We start from the raw sequence: 21,305 nt of genomic DNA on the forward strand, positions 1-21,305 counted from the left end.
AGAGGGGCCGGGGGGCGGGGTGGTATTTGGGAGGTAGGGTTTGGGGAAATGACTAGATTGGCAACACTGCATGGCTGACCACAGGGGAGGGATGGCAGAGTTCAGAGGGGGCTGGGAGCCAAGACTCCTGGGTTCTCTCCCTGGCTCTGGGAGAGGAGTGGGGTTTAGTGGTTAGAGCAGGGGGGCTGGGAGCCAGGACTCCTGGGTTCTATCCTGGCTGTGGGGGGAGGGGGACTAGTGGTTAGAGCAGAGATGTCTGGGGAGCCAGGGCTCCTGGGTTCTCTCTCTGGCTCTGGGAGGGGAGTTGGTTCTAGTGGTTAGAGTAGGCAGGGCTGGGGAGTCAGGACTCCTGGGTTCTCTCCCTGGCTCTGCTAGGGGGGTGGGGGTCTAGCGGTTACAGCAAGGGGGCTGGAAGCCAGGACTCCTCCTGGGTTCATGTGCAGTTGGAAAAGGAAGAGCAGGTCCTGTTATGGAGCCAGAACCTGACTCCAGCTTCTGCTGTCCCCTTATGGCTTTTACTCACCAGTGCCCCCAGTCTAATAGAAAAACCCTGTTAACCAAACTGCAGCCCCCCAAGGGGCCCCTGCTGAGCCCCTGTCCCTTCAGTGGGGTAATTCACTTCTCTGCTCACTGCACACCCCACTGCAGAGAACGGAAACAGCTTGTCAGGGGCAGGGCAGGGTCTGAGCCTGGAAGCCAGGACTCCTGGGTTCTCTCTCTGGCTCTGGGACAGGAGTGGGGTCTGGTGGTTAGAGGAGCTGGAGTCCTGTGGTCTCTCCCCGGCTTTGGGAAGGGAACATAAGAAGGGCCAGATTGGGTCAGACCAAAGGTCCATCTAGCCCAGTGTCCTGTCTTCCAACAGCAGCCAATGCCCGGTGCCCCAGAGGCAATGAACAGAACAGGCCATCAGGGAGTGATCCATCCTCGGTCGTCCATTCCCAGGATGTGCCGCCAGAGGTTAGGGGCCCTCTAGAGCAGTGGGCTCATCACTTGGCCAATAGCCATCGCTGGACCCAGCCTCCAGGAACGTAGGTCATTGTGTGTCGAAAGCTTTTTGGTCTCACACAATCCTGTGGCAGTGAATTCCACAGGTTAACTCTGAGGCGGTGGAAGAAACACTTCTCTAGGTTTGTTTGACAGATGATACCAGTTCATTTCATCAGGTGACCCCTAATCCTTGTGTTGTATGAAGGGGCAAATAACACGATCGTAGTTACTGTCTCCACAGCAGCCCTCTGCCGTATCCAGCCTTCATTCGTCACTGATCCCCGCTGAGCCGTCCGAGGCTTTACTGTCTGTCCGTGGACAGAGGCTGCTCCAGGGCCCGCAGCGTTTTATTCCGGTAAGCAGAGTCAGGAGGAGCGCTACCCTGACATCTGGTGTTGAATTGTAGGGAATGTGGAAAGAATTCCAAGAATTTCAAAGAATGGGGAAAGATTTGCTTTGGCACCCACCCTCCACTTAGCATAAGCCCACAGCAGACTGGGATGGTTATTTTAACAGCTCAGGGATCCCCAATTTCTTTGTTATTGGGGCAGGAAAAAAAAAAGTTTGTCACCCTGATTGTGTGAATGGGGAGCTGTGGGACTGCTTTGTGACAGAGATGGCTCAACCTCAGTTGGGTGGTACTTGCTAAACATGGGACATGGGTTCCAATTCCCTGTGCATGGAGAGAGGTTGGGGGCTGGTGTGTGCCTGCCTGAGCCCCTTGTGAGGGTCTGGAATGCCAATTGCATGTTCTCTCCACTGTTAAAGAGCAGAGCTAATTTTGGTTCCATTAGGAGTCCATCTAGAAACTGCTGGGCTGAATTCCTGTTGGGCCAATGGTGCCCCAACACCAGAGCTCCCCTACTAAGAGCTGAAATCACTGAAGAGGCTGGGCTGAGCTGAGATCACAGAGTGCTGTGTTAACCTGTGGGGGAGCCTGGAGACCTATTGTTAAGCGGCTGGCAGAGCGGAGCGGTTTGCAGCGTGTTGGAGCAGCCCATGGAGCAGTGAGTGGAGTGAAGCAGTTTGCAGGGACAGCTGGAGGAGCGGCACAGCTGGTGTGGTGGAGCTGGTCGTGGTGAAGGCTGCAGCAGAACTCCACGGAGGCAGAGCAGTTGGCCCTGGCCCACGTAAGGTGCCCCTTAACACCCTGTGTGGACTCCCCCCCCACCTTTCCACCCAGGTTAGGGGGGGTAAAACTCTGCAGATAAACTCTCGAATTCTGGGGTGGCACTGACCAGAGACTTTTGGGGTGATTGGACTTAAGACCGTAAAGGGGAAAGGACTTTGTCAGACGTACCTGGGAGTGGGTTTTTGTTTATGGTTTGTGTTATAATCCTGTTTGTGGTGTTTCTCCAGTGGGATGCCACATTGTTTCCCTCCTTTATTAAAGGGTTTTGCTACACTCAGACTCCCTGCTTGCGAGAGGGGAAGTGTTGCCTCCTAGAGGCGCCCGGGGGGGTGGTATGTGAGTGTCCCAGGTCACTGGGTGGGGGCTCGAGCCGGTTATGCATTGTGTTATTGAAACGGACCTCTGGATACTGAACCCGGCCCTTGTTGCTGCCAACGCAGAGGGGCAGACGGGTTACATTCCTAAAGCCCCACCACCCTCACCCCAGACAGGAGACTCTGTAATTAGCTTCCCCCTTCGCTGCAGGCCCATTGGGGCGAATCACAAAAACAGGTGGGGGCCGGTCCTGCGCCAGGACTCCTGGGTTCAGCTGCAGGTGTTAAAGGGAGACCAGGTCCATCCTCAGGCTCTGCTGCCCCCTTGTGGCCAGTTCTCACCAGTGCCCCCCAGTCCAAAATAAAGCCCAGCCCCCAGCCCGGACTCCTGGGTTCTCGCCCTTGCTCTGCGCGGGGCGGGCGGGGACTAGTGCCTGGGGGGGAGCCTGGGGGCAGGATGTGTCTCCCGCTGCCCCAGGCGGACAATGCGCAGCCGCTGGGGGCGGGGACTGGCTGTGGGGGAGGGGCTGGTCCCTTGAAGACGTTTCCAGTATGAGTCAGAGGTCAATGTTCTGTGCCACATCCAACATGGCTGCCTCCAGGGCGGCCTCAGACCCCTGGCAGACGTGGGAGCCTTGCCCTCACCTAAAATGGCCCCAAGAGTCCTTTGCCAAAATTAAATATGGCTCCCTCCATGCACTCAAACGGGCCTCTGCGCATGCCATACCGCACTCAAAATGGCCGCCACACCTGCCCATAGCCACACTTTTGCCACATTCACTATGGCTGCTGGCGGACATCCGGTCAATGGTGACGTTGCCCTTTCTTGATATGGCCGCCTTTGGTAACAGATCATGTGACCATGCCTTCAGCCAACGTGGCCGCCTTCCAAAGACGCACGCGCGCCAGCCCTGTCTCCTCGTGGTTGCCTCCTCTGCCCTCATTCAATATGTCTGACAGACGCAGCACGTAGCGGCCGGCGCCACGCGTGCGTATTGCCCGTTCCCAAGATGGCGCCTGACTGTCAAGATGCGGTGCGTGCCCATAAAAAACATGGCTGCGCTCGCTTCGGCGGAGCTTGCGCAGAGGGCGGGCGCGCGGCGCCGGGTCTCTGCGCAGCCGGAGGCGGCGCCTTCCCCGCAAACATGGCGGCGAGCGCGGCGGCGAGACGGGGCTGGCGCCGGCTGGGACCCCCGGAGCTCGCCCCGCTCCTCAGGGGCCTCCACACGCAGGTGGGGTCCGGGGTCACCCTGTGACGTCACAGCGGCCATGACCTTAGGGGAGCGGGGTGGGGGGGACCCCGGGGTCACGTGGTCTGGATCGCTGTGCCCTAGCGGTCAAGGGCCACGAGGGGTCCGCGGGCATGACCCCGCTGGTGACGTCACGGGGACCAGAAAGACACGCCCCCTTGGGGCGGAGCCGGCGGTCACCCTGGGGTCAAAGGTCTCTGCACGCCGGGGTCGTGACCCCCTCGGGGTTCGGAGGTGACCGGGGAGCCCCGCCCCTTGGCGTGATGAGGTCAAAGGTCACCGATCCTCTCCCCCCAGATCCGCAGGGGCCCGGCCCCCCCCGCCTGGCTCCATGGAAACGCCCCGCGCGGCGCCCCCCTGCGCCCCCGGCTGCCGCCGGCCCGGAGCCAGAGCAGCGCGGCCCAGGTGAGGGGGGGCACCGGCGGGGGGGCTGCGGGTCGGGAGTGAGGGGCACCGGCAGGGCTGGGGGGTCGCAGGGGCTGAGGGTCGGGAGTGAGGGGCACCGGCAGGGCTGGGGGGTCGCAGGGGCTGAGGGTCGGGAGTGAGGGGCACCGGCAGGGCTGGGGGGGGCAGGGGGCTGCAGGTCGGGAGTGAGGGGCACCGGCAGGGCTGGGGGGGGCAGGGGCTGCGGGTCGGGAGTGAGGGGCACCGGCAGGGCTAGGGGGGGCAGGGGGCTGCAGGTCGGGAGTGAGGGGAACCGGCAGGGCTGGGGGGGGCAGGGGGCTGCAGGTCGGGAGTGAGGGGCACCGGCAGGGCTGGGGGGGGCAGGGGGCTGCAGGTCGGGAGTGAGGGGAACCGGCAGGGCCGGGGGGGGCAGGGGCTGCGGGTCGGGAGTGAGGGGCACCGGCAGGGCTGGGGGGGGCAGGGGCTGCGGGTCGGGAGTGAGGGGAACCGGCAGGGCCGGGGGGGGCAGGGGCTGCGGGTCGGGAGTGAGGGGAACCGGCAGGGCCGGGGGGGGCAGGGGCTGCGGGTCGGGAGTGAGGGGCACCGGCAGGGCCGGGGGGGGCAGGGCCAGGCCTGCGCTGCGGGTGGGCAGTGAGGGTGCCGCTATCTCATTGTCTCCTCTCCCCAGGTGCTGCCCCCCGCGGCTGCCCCGGCCCCAGACCTGGGGGGCGCAGTGCCCGGGGGGGAGCTGGCGGAGGTGCCAGAGCTGGGACTGGCGGAGCTGGGACTCGGCTCCTACACGCCCGTGGGGCTGATCCAGAACCTGCTGGAGTTCCTGCACACCGACCTGGGGCTGCCCTGGTGGGGCGCCATCATGGCCGGTGAGGGGCATGCTGGGATAGTGGGGCGCTGGGCAAGAGAGGTACCCACAATGCACTGGGGGTAATGCTTTGCCCCGCCTCCCCCCCAAGTACCAGGACAGCCTGTGCAGTGCATTGTGGGTAACGCTATCTCCCCCCCAGACCTATGGGAGGCCTGCTCAGGTTGTCACAGGTGATCCTCGCTGCCTGGTGCATTGTGGGTAACGGTCTCTCCCCACGCACGGCAGCAGCGTGCTGCCCAGTGCAGTGTGGGTAACGCTCTTTCCCCGGGCACGGTGGTGGCACACTGCCCAGTGCATTGTGGGTAACGCTCTCTACCCAGCAATGGTGGCGGCGCTCTGCCCGGTGCATTGTGGGTAACGCTCTCTCCCTGGTGCATTGTGGGTGACGCTCTGCACGGTGGCAGCACACTGCATTGTGGATAAGGTTCCTTCTCCACTCTGAACTTTACAGTACAGATGTGGGGACCTACATGAACACCTCTAAACTTAACTACCAGCTTAGATCTGGTCTTGCTGCCACCACTCTCAAATACTAGCTCCCTTTTCTGGATAGTCTTGAGACACTTCTTCACCAAGTCCCTGGTGAACACCGATCCAACCCTTTAGATCTTAACACAAGGAGAATCTAACCATCCCCCCTCCCTTCCCCCACCAGTTCCTGGTGAGTCCAGATCCAATCCCCTTGGATCCTAAAACAAGGAAAAATCAATCAGGTTCTTAAAAAGAAAGCTTTTAATTATAGAAAGAAAGGTAAAAATCATCTTTGTAAAATCAGGGTGGAAAATACCTTTACATGGTAATCAGATTCCAGGAACCCCTCTAGCCTTAGGTTCACTGTTACAGCAGAGGTAAATCCGCTTAGCAAAAAGGGACATTTAGGAGTTGAGAAAACAAAAATAAACCTAACCTGTCTTGTCTGGCTGTTACTTACAAGTTTGAAATAGAGAGACTGGTTCAGAGAGGTTTGGAGAGCCTGGATTGGTGTCTAGTCCCTCTTAGTCCCAAGAGTGAACAACCCCCAAAACAAAGAGCACAAACACAAGCCTTCCCCCCACCAAGATTTGAAAGTCTCTTGTCCCCTTATTGGTCCTTTGGGTCAGGTGTCAGCCAGGTGACCTGAGCTTCTTAACCCTTTACAGGTGAAAGGATTTTGGTGTCTCTGGCCATGGGGGATTTTATAGTGTTGTACACAGGAGGCCTGTTCCCTTCCCTTTATAGTTATGACACGCTCTCTCTCCCCGAGCAGGGTGGCAGCACACTGCCTGGTGCATTGTGGGTAACATGATGCCCGGTGCATTGTGGGTGACACTCTCTCCCCAGGCACGGCGGTGGCACACTGCCTGGTGCATTGTGGGTAACACTCTCTCCCCAGGCACAGCGGCGGCGCACTGCCCGGTGCACTGTGGGTTACGCTCTCTCCCTAGGCACGGTGCCGGCATGCTGTCTGGTGCATTGTGGGTAACATTCTCTCCCCACGGCGGTGATGCACTGCCTCGTGCATTGTGGGTAACACTCTCTCCCCAGGCACAGCGGCGGCGCACTGTCTGGTGCATTGTGGTTAACGTTCTCTCCCCAGGCACGGTGGTGGCGCAGTGCCCAGTGCATTGTGGGTAACATTCTCTCCCCAGGCACAGTGGCAGCGCACTGCCCGGTGCATTGTGGGTAACATTTTCTCCCCAGGCACAGCGGCGGCGCACTGCCTGGTGAATTGTGGGTAACACAGTGCCCAGTGCATTGTGGGTAACGCTCTCTCCCCAGGCATGGTGGCGGCGCACTACCCGGTGCATTGTGGGTAACACTCTCTCCCCAGGCATGGTATCGGCGCACTGCCCGGTGCATTGTGGGTAACGTTCTCTCCCCAGGCACGGTGGCGGCGCGCTGTCTGGTGTTCCCGCTCATCGTGAAGGGGCAGCGGGAGGCCGCCAAGCTGAACAACCACCTGCCCGAGATCACCCGGCTCACGCAGTGCATGCAGGACGCCAAGCGCTCTGGCAACCAGTTTGAATGTGAGGGCCGGGGGCGGAGCCCAGGAACCTGGGCTGGGTGGGGAGAAAAGGGGGGTGGAGACAAGGGATGTGGGTAGCATCTTGGCAGGAGGCGGATGAGGTCAGCAACAGGGGGAGGAGCCTGAGGGTTGAAGGGTGGGGTCTGGAGCCATGGGCGGGGCTTGGGAGCCAGGAAGGTTATGCCTGGGGTCAAGGGGAGAAGCATAAGGACCTCAGAGATAGTGCAGATATTGGGAAGGGAGGAGCCTGGGGGCTGGCTGGGCGGAGCCTGGAGGCTTTAGGGGAGGGGCTTTCTGGAGGGCGGGGAGATCAGAGCCCAGCCCCTAACTCCCCCTTCCCCACCCAGTCTCCAAGTCGTACTCAGAACTGAGTCTGTACCAGAAGGCCCATGACGTCAACCCCATGCGGGGGTTCCTGGTGCCACTGGTCCAGGTAAGGCTCCGCCCCTACCCAAGGCCCCGCCCTCAGCCCTATCCCTCACTCCCGACCCACAGCCCCCTGCTAGCCCAGCCCAGCCGGTGCCCCTCACTCCCGACCCGCAGCCCCTGCTAGCCCAGCCCAGCCGGTGCCCCTCACTCCCGACCCGCAGCCCCCTGCTAGCCCAGCCCTGCCGGTGCCCCTCACTCCCGACCCGCAGCCCCTGCCCCCCATCCTGCCGGTGCCCCTCACTCCCGCCCCGCAGCCCCTGCCCCCCATCCTGCCGGTGCCCCTCACTCCCGACCCGCAGCCCCTGCTAGCCCAGCCCTGCCGGTGCCCCTCACTCCCGACCCGCAGCCCCCTGCTAGCCCAGCCCTGCCGGTGCCCCTCACTCCCGACCCGCAGCCCCTGCTAGCCCAGCCCTGCCGCTGCCCCTCACTCCCGACCCGCAGCCCCTGCTAGCCCAGCCCTGCCGGTGCCCCTCACTCCCGACCCGCAGCCCCCTGCTAGCCCAGCCCTGCCGGTGCCCCTCACTCCCGACCCGCAGCCCCTGCTAGCCCAGCCCTGCCGGTGCCCCTCACTCCCGACCCGCAGCCCCCTGCTAGCCCAGCCCTGCCGGTGCCCCTCACTCCCGACCCGCAGCCCCTGCTAGCCCAGCCCTGCCGGTGCCCCTCACTCCCGACCCGCAGCCCCCTGCTAGCCCAGCCCTGCCGGTGCCCCTCACTCCCGACCCGCAGCCCCTGCTAGCCCAGCCCTGCTGGTGCCCCTCACTCCCGATCCACAGCCCCTGCTAGCCCAGCCCTGCCGGTGCCCCTCACTCTCGACCCACAGCCCCCTGCTAGCCTAGCCCTGCCGGTGCCCCTCACTCCCGACCCGCAGCCCCCTGCTAGCCCAGCCCTGCCGGTGCCCCTCACTCCCGACCCACAGCCCCCTGCTAGCCTAGCCCTGCCGGTGCCCCTCACTCCCGACCCGCAGCCCCCTGCTAGCCCAGCCCAGCCGGTGCCCCTCACTCCCGACCCGCAGCCCCTGCTAGCCCAGCCCTGCCGGTGCCCCTCACTCCCGACCCGCAGCCCCCTGCTAGCCCAGCCCTGCCGGTGCCCCTCACTCCCGACCCGCAGCCCCTGCTAGCCCAGCCCTGCTGGTGCCCCTCACTCCCGATCCACAGCCCCTGCTAGCCCAGCCCTGCCGCTGCCCCTCACTCCCGACCCACAGCCCTTGCTAGCCCAGCCCTGCCCCCCAAGCCCTGCCGGTGCCCCTCACTCCTGATCCGCAGCCCCTGCTAGCCCAGCCCTGCCATGCCCCTCACTCCCGACCTGCAGCCCCGGCTAGCCCAGCCCTTCCCCCCCCCCCAGCCCTGCCAGTGCCCCTCACTCCCAACCTGCAGCCCCTGCTAGCCCAGTCCTGCCCCCCAGCCCTGCCGGTGTCCCTCACTCCTGACCCGCAGCCCCCATCTCCCCATGGCTCTCACCCCCGTCTCTGCCCCCGCTCCAGGCCCCCATCTTTATCTCGTTTTTCATCGCCCTGCGGGAGATGGCTGCCCTGCCCGTGCCCAGCATGCAGAGCGGCGGCCTGGCGTGGTTCGTGGATCTGACGGTGGCCGACCCCCTCTACGTCCTGCCCCTCGTCGTCACCGGCACCATGTGGCTTATCCTGGAGGTGAGCCCGGAACACCGAGGGGCGGGCGATACTGTAGGACCTACATTAACCAAGGGAGCTAGGGGCTGGCTGTAAACGGGCTGGGGCCGGACTGTGCTCATTACGCTGTAACACCCGCTGCTGCCCGGGAGAGGTCAGTGAGGCTCCTGTAAACCCACTGGGAAGCAGGGGGGTGAAGGGTGGGGCTCTGCTTTAGCATCAGCACGTGGCTCTAACCCTGCTCCTCTGTGTGTGTCTCCCCGCCCCAGCTGGGGGCAGAGTCCGGGGTGGACAACCCCAACCTGAAAGTTATGAAGACAGTTTTCCGGGTGATGCCACTCGTGATCCTGCCGCTGACCATCAGCTTCCCCACGGTAAGAACCTGCAGGGGGGAGAATGGGGGGAGGGGGGGAAGCCTTGGGGGGGCCTGGCCCCGATCTCCCCCCCGGAACCTCCCTGACGCTGCCCCGTCTCCCCCAGGCTGTCTTCACCTACTGGCTGACGTCCAACCTGTTCTCCCTGGCGCAGGTCGGGCTCCTGCGGGTCCCGGCCGTCCGCGCCCGGCTCCGCATCCCCAGCCGCGTCCAACACGACCCGGCCCTGCTGCCCCCACGCCAGGGCTTCGTCCAGAGCCTGCGGGCCGGTGAGTGACCCGGGGAGGACGGGGGGAGGGCTCGGCGCAGGCAGGGGGCTAACCCCTCCCCCCATCCCCCACAGGCTGGAAGGACGCCCAGCTGGCCCAGCAGCTGCAGGAACGTGAGCGGCGGGTCAAGAACCACCTGGCCCTGGCCGCAAAAGGTCTGTGCCCTCCCTCCCCCCACACCAACCCCCAGGGCTGGGGGACCCCCCTGTGCGCTTGGCTCGAATTCGGCTCCCCTTGGCCTGGGCCACTGCCCCACAGGGGTGCCCCCCCCCAGCCCATCTCACCCCTTGCCCCGTCTCTCCCCCCAGGACCCCTGCGCCAGACCTTCTCCCACAACCCCTTGCAGCAGAAGGAGGGCGGAGCTGGCGGCCCTGGCTCCAGCCCCCGCCGGAAGAGGCCCTGGCAGGACACGCTGGGCTGAGACCCGGGACCCCGGAACCACCAGCAGGGGGGGCCCAAGGCCCCCCCACCCCCGGACTCTGCTCAGGGTAGTGTGTCTGAGCCAATAAAGGACCCGTCACCCGCCCGCCGGTGCCATTGGACTCTGTGTGTGGGTTGGGCTGGAGACCCCTCTACTGGGGGGGGACTGAGGGGCTCCGTGCCAGGGAGGGGGCCAGGAGAGAGCTGGGGCGCAGTGTACGGGAGGAGGGCTGGGGGAGTGGACAGACGACGCCCAGAGCCGGCTGTGACTGGAGTGATGCTGGTTTATTGGTAGCAGCTGCTTCCGGGGGAAGGGGGGGGCCAAGGAGGCCAATAAATAAAAGAGGAGGAGTGGGTCTGCGGGGGAGGGAAGGTGCCCCCTCCCCCCTGGCTCCGTCACTGGCATTTGGGGCGAGCATCAGCGGGGTCCAGCTCCGTCACCACGGCCCGGCACAGCACCTGGATGTGACGGGAGGCGCCGGCTGCAGAGAGAACAGAATGGTTAGCGGGGGCTGCAGGGCGGGAGTGAGGGGCACCGGCAGGGCTGGGCTAGCAAGGGCTGCGGGTCGGGAGTGAGGGGCACCGGCAGGGCTGGGCTAGCAGGGGCTGCGGGTCGGGAGTGAGGGGCACCGGCAGGGCTGGGGGGGCAGGGGGCTGCGGGGCGGGAGTGAGGGGCACCGGCAGGGCTGGGCGGGCAGGGGGCTGCGGGTCGGGAGTGAGGGGCACCGGCAGGGCTGGGCTAGCAGGGGCTGCGGGGCGGGAGTGTGGGGCACCGGCAGGGCTGGGCTGGCAGGGGCTGCGGGTCGGGAGTGAGGGGCACCGGCAGGGCTGGGCTGGCAGGGGCTGCGGGTCGGGAGTGAGGGGCACCGGCAGGGCTGGGCTGGCAGGGGCTGCGGGGCGGGAGTGAGGGGCACCGGCAGGGCTGGGCTAGCAGGGGCTGCGGGGCGGGAGTGAGGGGCACCGGCAGGGCTGGGCTAGCAGGGGCCTGCGGGTCGGGAGTGAGGGGCACCGGCAGGGCTGGGCTGGCAGGGGCTGCGGGTCGGGAGTGAGGGGCACGGGCAGGGCTGGGCTAGCAGGGGCTGCGGGGCAGGAGTAAGGGGCACCACGCGGGGTCTCACTCACCCACGGCTGACCGCAGCCAGAGGGGCCGGCGGGTGTCTGGGCCGCACACCAGTAGGAAGTAGACGGGCAGCCCAGAGAGTGCGATGCCAATGCCAATGAGCGAGTTGAGGGTGTCGGTGTAGAGCGGGACGGCCACGAGGAACACGGTGCAGAGGCAGAAAAACAGCGGGAAGACGATGCTCAACTGGGGAGACAGCCAGGGGGTGAGCTGCTGCCCCGGAGCCTCGTGGGACTGGCAGGGAGCTAGTGGGCACATGGGGGAAGCCGCTGGCCCAGGCTTCATGGGATGGAGGGGGGAAGCCACTGCCCTAGAGCATCATGGGATGGGCAAGGAGCCAGGGGGGGAGCCACTGCCCTGGAGCATCATGGGATGGACAGGGAGCTGGGGGGGAAGCCACTGCCCTGGAGCATCATGGGATGGGCAGGGAGCTGGGTGGGGGGGACCCACTGCCCTGGAGCATCATGGAATAGGCAGGGAGCCGGGGGGGGAGCCACTGCCCTAGAGCACCATGGGACGGGCAGGGAGCTGGGTGGGGGGGAACCCACTGCCCTGGAGCATCATGGGATGGGCAAGGAGCCAGCGGGGGAGCCACTGCCCTGGAGCATCATGGGATGGGCAGGGACCCGGGTGGGGGGGACCCGCTGCCCTGGAGCATCATGGGACTGGCAGGGAGCCGGGGGGGGGAGCCACTGCCCTAGAGCACCATGGGACGGGCAGGGAGCTGGGGGAGGAGCCACCGGCCCAGGGCATCATGGGATAAGTGGGGACCCTGCCCCAGGATGTTATGGGCCAGGCAGAGAGCCATGGGGTGAGACACTGCCCCAAGGGATTGTGGGATGGGCCGGGAGTCAGATGAGGAGACTCTGCCCCCAGAGGATTGTGGGGCGGGGCCTTACCTTGAGTGGGCGGGGCCTGTCGGGCTCCTTCCAGCGCAGGTAGAGCTGCCCAGCGATGGACAGGCCCACGAAGAACCAGTAGCTGAAGCTGTAGTAGTTGATGAGCTGGAAGATGTCCTCCACGCAGAGATAGACCAGAGCCATGGCCCCCTGGGCGAGGGAGGGACCCCCTCAGGGAGATGGACTGACCCATGGGCCACACGCCCCCCTCCCCAGACGGGGATGGACTGACCCACGGGCCACACGCCCCCCTCCCCAGACGGGGATGGACTGACCCACGGGCCTCACGCCCCCCTTCCCAGATGGGGATGGACTGAGCCACGGGCCACACGCCCCCCTCCTGAGATGGAGATGGACTGACCCATGGGCCACACTCCCCCCTCCCCAGACGGGGATGGACTGACCCACGGGCCACACGCCCCCCTCCCGAGATGGAGATGGACTGACCCACAGGCCACCCACACCAGTCCCCAGGACTGACCTAGGGGACAATCTTCTCCTTTGGGGGAATGGGCTGACCCACAGGAATGCCCCCCCCTTAGAGACAGGGAAGTGGACTGATCCATGGGATAGTGGGCACCTCCAATCAGGAGCATGGATGGCCTGTCCTGGGGGCCCTCAAGCGGGGGGGGGGTGGAGGGAATAGACCGACCTGACCCCTGCCCAGCTCAGGCAAATGGACTGTCCCATTGCATTGAACAACCACCTGGCCTCCAGGAAAACTGGACGGTTCCAAGGTGTGAAATCTGCCCATGTGGACTGTGGTCTGATTCGTGGCCTCCGCCCGCTGGAGGATGGTCTGTCCCGTGGCCCCCGCCCGCTGGAGGATGGTCTGTCCCGTGGCGCTAGCTATGATCTGGCCCATGGGTATGATCGGTCCCAATGACACCCCACGGCAACCCCTGTTTGGCAGCCCCCCTGAAACCTGTTCACGGCCCCCTAGGGGGCCCTGGACCCCTGGCTGAGAAGCACTGGTCTATTCCATGCCCCCCCCGGGAATGGTCTGTCCCGTGCGCGTGGGGCTCACGTTGAAGAGCAGGGCTGGCACGGGGGTGAATCGCTCCACGTGGATCATACACAGCGCGTCGGGCAGGTGCCCCTCCCGCGAGCCCACGAAAAACAGCCTGGGGCAGAGCGGAGCGTCAGCGGGGCCTGCGGGGCTGGGGATACTGGGGCCAGCGGGGCGGGGCGCACCTGGAGGCAGGGTGGGGGGCAGCAAGGTGGGGGGCACTGGGGGGGCTGCGGGGCGGGGGCGCACCTGGAGGCAGGGCGGGGGGCAGCAAGGTGGGGGGCACTGGGGGGGCTGCGGGGCGGGGGGCAGCAAGGTGGGGGGCACTGGGGGGGCTGCGGGGCGGGGGCGCACCTGGAAGAGAGCGGGGGGGCAGCAAGGTGGGGGGCACTGAGGGGCCTGCGGGGCGGGGGCGCACCTGGAGGCAGGGCGGGGGGCAGCAAGGTGGGGGGCACTGGGAGGGCTGCGGGGCGGGGGCGCACCTGGAGGCAGGGCGGGGGGCAGCAAGGTGGGGGACACTGGGGGGGCTGTGGGGCGGGGGGCAGCAAGGTGGGGGACACTGGGGGGGCTGTGGGGCGGGGAGGGGCGCACCTGGAGGCGGCGAGGATGGAGGCGTTCAGCCCCCCGAAGCAGGACAGGGCCACGGCCAGGGGGATGGTCCAGTTGAAGATGCCGAAGACGCGGTCGGCGAAGCTCTGTGGGGAGACAGGGGTGAGAGCCCGGCCGGGGGTCCTCCCCACGCCCCGCCCCCCCCGGGACTCACCACAGCCGGGGGGCCCCCGCCCCCCCGGGACTCACCACGGCCGGGGATCCCCCCCACGCCCCGCCCCCCCGGGACTCACCACGGCCACTGCGTCGCTGGCCAGCAGCTCGGAGGGCGCCAGCACCGTGTAATAGGCCACGTTGGTCAGCAGGTAAATGGCCGAAACCACCGGAATGGAGATCCCGATGGCCAGCGGCAGGTTCCTGGGGGGGGGCCGAGCCGGGTCAGAGCCGGAGCCTCACGCGGGGGCACCCCGGGACCCCCCGATCCCGCCGCTCACCGCCCGACCTGGCCCCCTGGATCCGCCTCACTCACCGCCCGGCACCCCGATCCCCCCCATTCACCGCCCGACCCAGCCCCCCGGAACCCGCCACTCACCTCCCGGCCCCCCGATACCCCCACTCACCGCCCGGCCCGGCCCCCCACAGACCCGCCTCACCGCCCAACCCCCGAGTCCTTGCAACTCACTGACCCTCGGGCCCCCCAATAATGCCCCCCAGCTCCGGCCCCTCCAGGCAGCTTGGGGGCGAACACGCGGGGGGAGTTAAACAAAGTGAAGGGAAAGGCCCAGACTCTTCTCCCTGGCGCAGCCCCCGGCCCGGACACTGGGGGTCGCCGTGGGTCCAGGCCGCACCCCCTCCCCACGGGCCGGGCCCCACCTCCGTGCCGGGGCAGAGCTGTGCGGCAGGCCCCGGCCCCCCCGGAGCAGCACCCACCTCTCGGGGTCCTTGATCTCCTCGGTGACGAAGTTGAGGGTGTCCCAGCCCGAGTAGGAGAACAGCGCCGAGTACAGGGCCAGGGCCAGGTCCCCCACGGCCAGCGAGGAGCCCGCGAAGGGCTCAGCGAAGTGCTCGGAGTCTCCTGCGGGGGCGGGCAGGGAGTGAGCCCGCTGAGGGGGCTGCGGGGCGGGACTGGGGGGCACCGAGCTGGGCTGGTAGGGGCTGCGGGAGGGAGTGAGGGGCAGTAGCAGGGCTGGGGTAGCAGGGGCTGCGGGGCGGGAGTGAGGGGCACCGGCAGGGCTGGGGGGGGACAGGGGCTGCGGGTCGGGAGTGAGGGGCACCGGCTGGGGGGGGGCAGGGGCTGCGGGTTGGGAGTGAGGGGCACCGGCAGGGCTGGGGGGGGCAGGGGCTGCGGGTCGGGAGTGAGGGGCACCGGCAGGGCTGGGGGGGGACAGGGGCTGCGGGTCGGGAGTGAGGGGCACCGGCTGGGGGGGGGGCAGGGGCTGCGGGTTGGGAGTGAGGGGCACCGGCAGGGCTGGGGGGGGCAGGGGCTGCGGGTCGGGAGTGAGGGGCACCGGCAGGGCTGGGGGGGGACAGGGGCTGCGGGCCGGGACTGAGGGGCACCGGCAGGGCTGGGGGGGGACAGGGGCTGCGGGTCGGGAGTGAGGGGCACCGGCTGGGGGGGGGCAGGGGCTGCGGGTTGGGAGTGAGGGGCACCGGCAGGGCTGGGGGGGGCAGGGGCTGCGGGTCGGGAGTGAGGGGCACCGGCAGGGCTGGGGGGGGGCAGGGGCTGCGGGTCGGGAGTGAGGGGCACCGGCTGGGGGGGGGGGCAGGGGCTGCGGGTTGGGAGTGAGGGGCACCGGCAGGGCTGGGGGGGGGGCGGGGGCTGCGGGTCGGGAGTGAGGGGCACCGGCAGGGCTGGGGGGGGCAGGGGCTGCGGGCCGGGACTGAGGGGCACTAGCAGGGCTGGAGGGCAGGGGCTGCGGGCCGGGACTGAGGGGCACTAGCAGGGCTGGGGGGGCAGGGGCTGCGGGTCGGGACTGAGGGGCACTAGCAGGGCTGGGGGGCAGGGGCTGCGGGCCGGGACTGAGGGGCACTGGCAGGGCTGGGGGGCAGGGCTGGGGGGGCAGGGGCTGTGGGTCGGGAGTGAGGGGCACTAGCAAGGCTGGGGGGCAGGGGCTGCGGGCCGGGACTGAGGGGCACTGGCAGGGCTGGGGGGCAGGGGCTGCGGGTCGGGAGTGAGGGGCACTAGCAGGGCTGGGGGGCAGGGGCTTCGGGCCGGGACTGAGGGGCACTAGCAGGGCTGGAGGGCAGGGGCTGCGGGCCGGGACTGAGGGGCACTAGCAGGGCTGGGGGGCACGGGCTGCGGGCCGGGACTGAGGGGCACCGGCAGGGTTGGGGGGGCAGGGGCTGCGAGCCGGGACTGAGGGGCACTAGCAGGGCTGGGGGGCAGGGGCTGCGGGCCGGGACTGAGGGGCACTAGCAGGGTTGGGGGGGCAGGGGCTGCGGGCCGGGACTGAGGGGCACTAGCAGGGCTGGGGGGCAGGGGCTGCGGGCCGGGACTGAGGGGCACTAGCAGGGCTGGGGGGCAGGGGCTGCGAGCCGGGACTGAGGGGCACTAGCAGGGCTGGAGGGCAGGGGCTGCGGGCCGGGACTGAGGGGCACCGGCTCCCTACCCTGCGCCAGGCGGACGATGCCCGCCACGATGACGGCCAGCAGCGCCAGCAGCTTGGCGTAGGTGGAGATGTCCTGGACGCGCGTCCCCCATTTCACGTAGGCGCAGTTAACGAATGTCAGGAGACCTGGGGGGAGAAGAGAGTGTGAGACCCCCTGAGTCGCCCCCAGAGCCCCCTCCGCATCCCAGACACCTGGGTTCTTTCCTGTCTCCAGGAGAGGAGCAGGGGCTGGTGGTGAGGGCAGGAGGGGCTGGGAACCAGGACTCCTGGGTTCTCTCCCCGGCTCTGGGAGGGCAGTGGGGGCTGGTGGTGAGAGCAGGAGGGGCTGGGAACCAGGACTCCTGGGTTCTCTCCCCAGCTCTGGGACGCAATGCGGGCTGGTGGTGAGAGCAGGGGAGGGGCTGGGAGCCAGGACTCCTGGGTTCTCCCCAGCGCTGGGAGGAGAGTGGGGGCTGGTGGTAAGAGCGGGGTAGGGCTGGGAGCCAGAACTCCTGGGTTCTCTCCTCGGCTCTGGGAGGGCAGTAGGGGCTGGTGGTGAGAGCAGGAGGGGCTGGGAGCCAGGACTCCTGGGTTCTCTCCCCGGCTCTGGGAGGGGAGTAGGGGCTGGTGGTGAGAGCAGGAGGGGCTGGGAGCCAGGACTCCTGGGTTCTCTCCCCGGCTCTGGGAGGGCAGTGGGGGCTGGTGGTGAGAGCAGGGGAGGGGCTGGGAGCCAGGACTCCTGGGTTCTCTCCCCGGCTCTGGGAGGGCAGTGGGGGCTGGTGGTGAGAGCAGGGGAGGGGCTGGGAGCCAGGACTCCTGGGTTCTCTCCCCGGCGCTGGGAGGGCAGTGGGGGCTGGTGGTGAGAGCAGGAGGGGCTGGGAGCCAGGACTCCTGGGTTCTCTCCCCGGCTCTGGGAGGGCAGTGGGGGCTGGTGGTGAGAGCAGGAGGGGCTGGGAGCCAGGACTCCTGGGTTCTCTCCCTGGCTCTGGGAGGGGAGTAGGGGCTGGTGGTGAGAGCAGGGGTGGGGCTGGGAGCCAGGACTCCTGGGTTCTCTCCCTGGCACTGAGCCCCAGACCCCTCCCTGTTGTTTTCCTCTGCTTTCTGTTAACCTTGATCTTTCCCCAGGCGTGTTGTGACTGGGAGACTCATCACCACGGCTGGACCCGGCCCCAGGTGGGGGGGCCCTGGCGTCTCCCCCAGCTCAGATCCTGGTGCTGGGCCGGGCTGGGAGCCGGGGGCAGCCGGGGACGTCCCAGAGCGGGACGCCGGGATCCTAAACAGGGCCAGGGATTGCTGCCCTTATCGCGGCGGGGCCCAGACCCAAGTGGGCATTAACCCCCCCGGTGCCCCTCACTCCTGACCCGCAGCCCGTTAGCCCAGCCCTGCCCCCCAAGCCCTGCCGGTGCCCCTCACTCCCGACCCACAGCCCCCTGCTAGCCTAGCCCTGCCTCCTAGCCCTGCCGGTGCCCCTCACTCCCGACCCGCAGCCCCTGCTAGCCCAGACCTGCCCCCCCCCAGCCCTGCCTGTGCCCCTCACTCCCGACCTGCAGCCCCTGCTAGCTGAGACCTGCCCCCCTCCAGCCCTGCTGGTGCCCCTCACTCCCGACCCACAGCCCCTGCTAGCCCAGCCATGCCCCACCCCAGCTCTGCCAGTGCCCCTCACTCCCGACCTGCAGCCCCTGCCCCAGCAGCCCTGCCGGTGCCCCTCACTCTTGACTCGCAGCCACCCGTATCCCTCATTCCTGACCTGCAGCCCCTGCCAGCCCAGCCCCCCATGCCGGCCTGCGTGAGGCGATGGCGCAATGTGGGGGTCTGACTCGGCATTTCCGGCCACCGGCTCTGGCTGTCAATCGCCGACTCAGCACCGGTGCCATCAGCTGAGCCCAGCCCAAATCCCCCTGCCCTGCGCCAGGGTCACCCCGCACGCCCCCCCACCGTCCCTCGGCCTCTGGGAGCCCAGACGCCAGGGTTCCTGCTCTGCCACTGGGGGGTTCCTACAGGGAGTGGGGAGGCCGGGACACAGACTGGGCCAAAGGGCAAGTGACAGCCAGAGCGGGCACAAGAGGTGCCCCTCACTCCTGACACGCAGCCCCTGCCAGCCCTGCCCTGCCCCCCCAGCTCTGCAGGTGCCCCTCACTCCCGACCCGCAACCCCTGACAGCCCTGCCCTGACCCCCAGCTCTGCAGGTGCCCCTCACTCCCGCCCCACAGCCCCTGCCAGCCCTGCCCTGCCCCCCCAGCTCTGCAGGTGCCCCTCACTCCCGACCCGCAGCCCCTGCCAGCCCTGCCCTGCCCCCCCAGCTCTGCAGGTGCCTCTCACTCCCGACCCGCAGCCCCTGCCAGCCCTGCCCTGACCCCCAGCTCTGCAGGTGCCCCTCACTCCCACCCCACAGCCCCCTGCCCCCCCAGCTCTGCAGGTGTCCCTCACTCCCACCCCACAGCCCCCCACAGCCCTGCTGGTGCCCCCCACTGAAGCCCCACAGCCCCCTGCCCCCCCAGCCCTGCGGGTGCCCCCCACTCCCACACCACAGGCCCCTGCCCCCCCAGCCCTGCCCATGCCCCTCACTCCTGCCCCGCAGCCCCCTGCCCCCCCAGCTCTGCTGGTGCCCCCCACTCCCGCCCCGCAGCCCACTGCCCCCCCAGCTCTGCTGATGCCCCCCACTCCCGACCCACAGCCCCCTGCCCCGCCAGCTCTGCAGGCGTCCCTCACTACCATCCCGCAGCCCCCCCTAGCCCTGCTGGTGCCCCCCACTCCCGCCCCGCAGCCCCCTCCCCCCCCAGCTCTGCGGGTGCCCCTCACTCCCGCCCCTCACAGATGCAGGCGGCGGCCAGCAGGCGGTGGGCGGCGTAGGGCCCGGGGCAGCTGGGGAAGACGGGCTGCACCATGTAGCTGGCGAAGGTGAGGGCAATGACGGCCTGGCTCGTGGGCTCGATGATGAGGAGGGAGGCCCAGAGGCGGACGAAGGCCGCCAGCCCCCCGAAGGCCTCCAGGATGTAGGCGTAGCTGGCCCCCGACTTGGTGACAGTGGTGCCCAGCTCAGCGTAGCACAGCGCCCCGAAGACGGAGAAGAGGCCGCCCACGGCCCACACGGCCAGCGCCAGCCCGTAGGAGGCGCTGTGCAGCAGGACGCCCTTGGGTGACACGAAGATGCCCGACCCGATCATGTTGCCCACGATGAGGCAGACGCCACTGAGCAGCGAGATCTCTCGCTTGAGCTTGACGGGGGGCTCCGGGGGGGGCGCAGGCTCCTGCGGTGGGGCCGGGGCGTAGTGGGAGCCGGGCGCCATGCCTGCCAAGGAACAGAAGAGGTTAGGTGGGAGGCACAGGATGGGACATGGGGCTTTCCCCTCTAGGGGGCGCTGATCTCATCAGACAGCCCACCCCCCACCCCAGCAGGGAGATGGGGGGGGGGTCTAGTGCATTAGAGCTGGGGGGGCTGGGATCCCGGACACCTGGGTTCTCTCCTCAGCTCGGAGGGGAGTGAGGGCCAGTGATTAGAGCAGGAGGGAGAGGGCAGGGAGCCAGGACTCGGGTTCTATCCCCGGCTCAGAGGGGAGTGGGGGCTAGTGATTGGAGCAGGGGGGGGTCCAGGGACCAGGACTGCTGGGTTCTATCCCCGGCTCGGAGGGGAGTGAGGGCCAGTGATTAGAGCAGGAGGGAGAGGGCTGGGAGCCAGGACACCTGGGTTCTATCCCCGGCTTGGAGGGGAGTGGGGACTAGTGATTAGAGCGGGGGGGGCGTCCAGGGACCAGGACTCCTGGGTTCTCTCCCCGGCTCTGGGAGCGGAGTGGGGGCTGGTGGTTGGGGGGCAGGAGGGAGGCCAGGCCCCCGGGGTTCCGCACAGACACTCACCGCTCCTGGCGCGTTTCCGTCTGTCCCCTCACAGAAAGAGGAAGAAGCGGGAGGGGCAGAGACTTTAACTTGACAGGGGGGGCTGGGCTGGAGCCTGGGTCCAAGGTCCCTGGAGGGGAGCCAGCAGTGTGACAGGGGAGATAAGTGCTGCAAGCTTCCACCCCCCCGCTGCGAGCTTCCACCCCCCTGCTGCGAGCTTCCTCCTCAACAGTGCCCCCATGCTGTGAGCTTCTCCCCACCCCTGCTGCAGGCTTCCCTGGCAGTGCCCCCATGCTGCAAGCTTCCTCCTTCAACAGTGCCCCCATGCTGCGAGCTTCCCTGGCAGTGCCCTCATGCTGCCAGCTTCCTCCTCAACAGTGCCCCCATGCTGTGAGCTTCTCCCCACCCCTGCTGCAGGCTTCCCTGGCAGTGCCCCCACGCTGCGAGCTTCCCTGGCAGTGCCCTCACGCGAGCTTCCTCCTCCAACAGTGCCCCTGCTGTGAGCTTCTCCCCACCCCTGCTGCAGGCTTCCCTGGCAGTGCCCTCATGCTGCGAGCTTCCTCCTTCAACAGTGCCCCCACGCTGCGAGCTTCCCTGGCAGTGCCCTCACGCTGCTAGCTGCTTCCTCCATCAGTGCCCCAGGCTGCGAGCTTCCTCCTGCAACAATCCTCCCAGCTGGGAGCTTCCCTGGCAGGGCCCTGTGACAAGGTGGGGCTGTTCTCAGCGTTTCCTCTGAATACTGTGTGGGGGCCTCAGTTTCTAACCGGCACGTTGTCTCCTGGCATCTAATGGCCAGACCCTTCCCCCTGCAAGGGGGTGCTAATGGTGGGGCGAAAACAAAGGTCAGATGACCTCCTGGCCTGGGAAAGAGACAAAGGCCAGACAGGAGGGGCTGGAGGGGGTTGTTAGTCTGGAGCTGGCTGAGGGCAGACATGTGGGGTCTGGCTCACTGCCCCCCAGAATGGACCCAGCCGAGGAGTCCGGTTCGCTGTATCTACAAGCTCAGTTTTAGACCCTGTTCCTGTCATCGAATAAACCTCTGTGTTACTGGCTGGCTGAGAGTCACGTCTGACTGCAAAGTGGGGGTGCAGGACCCTGTGGCTTCCTCAGGACCCCGCTGGGGCGGGCTCGCTGTGGGAAGCGCACGGAGGGGCAGAGGATGCTGAATGCTCCAAGGGGAGACCCAGGAGGTGAAGCTGTGTGAGCTTCTTGCCCTGCAGACAGTCTGCTCCAAGGGA

The 21,305-nt window shown here is 67.5% G+C and overlaps 2 protein-coding genes and 1 long non-coding RNA gene across 6 annotated transcripts; 2 read left to right on the forward strand and 1 right to left on the reverse strand.

The window, feature by feature from the left end:
• The first annotated feature begins 3,443 nt into the window (after positions 1 to 3,443).
• Positions 3,444 to 10,177, forward strand: OXA1L (OXA1L mitochondrial inner membrane protein). 4 transcript variants are annotated; one of them, XM_050918905.1, is made up of 10 exons: positions 3,553 to 3,665; positions 3,981 to 4,088; positions 4,756 to 4,948; positions 6,813 to 6,956; positions 7,303 to 7,388; positions 8,865 to 9,029; positions 9,278 to 9,382; positions 9,537 to 9,651; positions 9,726 to 9,806; positions 9,960 to 10,177. In XM_050918905.1, exons 1-10 carry the CDS (start codon positions 3,579 to 3,581, stop codon positions 10,070 to 10,072), a joined length of 1,197 nt encoding a protein of 398 aa, XP_050774862.1. In that variant the 5' UTR covers positions 3,553 to 3,578; the 3' UTR covers positions 10,073 to 10,177. The 4 variants fall into 4 exon arrangements, with proteins under 4 accessions (XP_050774860.1, XP_050774862.1, XP_050774863.1 ...); XM_050918904.1 differs by having other exon boundaries at positions 3,554 to 3,665; positions 9,489 to 9,651; XM_050918903.1 differs by lacking the exon at positions 3,981 to 4,088 and having other exon boundaries at positions 3,444 to 3,665; positions 9,489 to 9,651.
• Positions 10,178 to 10,337: 160 nt separating this feature from the next.
• On the reverse strand, positions 10,338 to 20,277 carry SLC7A7 (solute carrier family 7 member 7). Its single transcript, XM_050918902.1, has 10 exons — positions 20,089 to 20,277; positions 19,049 to 19,525; positions 16,258 to 16,383; positions 14,579 to 14,723; positions 13,942 to 14,065; positions 13,691 to 13,794; positions 13,118 to 13,214; positions 12,091 to 12,240; positions 11,194 to 11,377; positions 10,338 to 10,553 (listed from the first exon to the last, which is right to left on the reverse strand). Exons 2-10 carry the CDS (start codon positions 19,521 to 19,523, stop codon positions 10,468 to 10,470), a joined length of 1,491 nt encoding a protein of 496 aa, XP_050774859.1. The 5' UTR covers positions 19,524 to 19,525; positions 20,089 to 20,277; the 3' UTR covers positions 10,338 to 10,467.
• Positions 16,635 to 17,221, forward strand: LOC127031902 (uncharacterized). Its single transcript, XR_007768596.1, has 3 exons — positions 16,635 to 16,726; positions 16,802 to 16,853; positions 17,084 to 17,221. It is a non-coding gene; the product is annotated as an uncharacterized LOC127031902 (long non-coding RNA).
• Positions 20,278 to 21,305: the final 1,028 nt, after the last annotated feature.

Source organism: Gopherus flavomarginatus, chromosome 11, assembly GCF_025201925.1.
Source record: "Gopherus flavomarginatus isolate rGopFla2 chromosome 11, rGopFla2.mat.asm, whole genome shotgun sequence".
NCBI lineage: Eukaryota > Metazoa > Chordata > Testudines > Testudinidae > Gopherus > Gopherus flavomarginatus.

Coding starts and splice junctions, on each gene's coding strand:
- SLC7A7 (XM_050918902.1), bottom strand. CDS start 19,523: ATGGCGCCCGGCTCCCACTACGCCCCGGCCCCACCGCAGGAGCCTGCG. Junction 16,384..19,048: donor GCTGGCCGCCGCCTGCATCT/GTGAGGGGCGGG, acceptor TTCTCCCCCCAG/GTCTCCTGACATTCGTTAAC. Junction 13,215..13,690: donor TCCATCCTCGCCGCCTCCAG/GTGCGCCCCTCC, acceptor GCTCTGCCCCAG/GCTGTTTTTCGTGGGCTCGC.
- OXA1L (XM_050918903.1), top strand. CDS start 3,444: ATGGCGCCTGACTGTCAAGATGCGGTGCGTGCCCATAAAAAACATGGC. Junction 7,389..8,864: donor TCCTGGTGCCACTGGTCCAG/GTAAGGCTCCGC, acceptor CCCCCGCTCCAG/GCCCCCATCTTTATCTCGTT. Junction 9,807..9,959: donor CCTGGCCCTGGCCGCAAAAG/GTCTGTGCCCTC, acceptor CTCTCCCCCCAG/GACCCCTGCGCCAGACCTTC.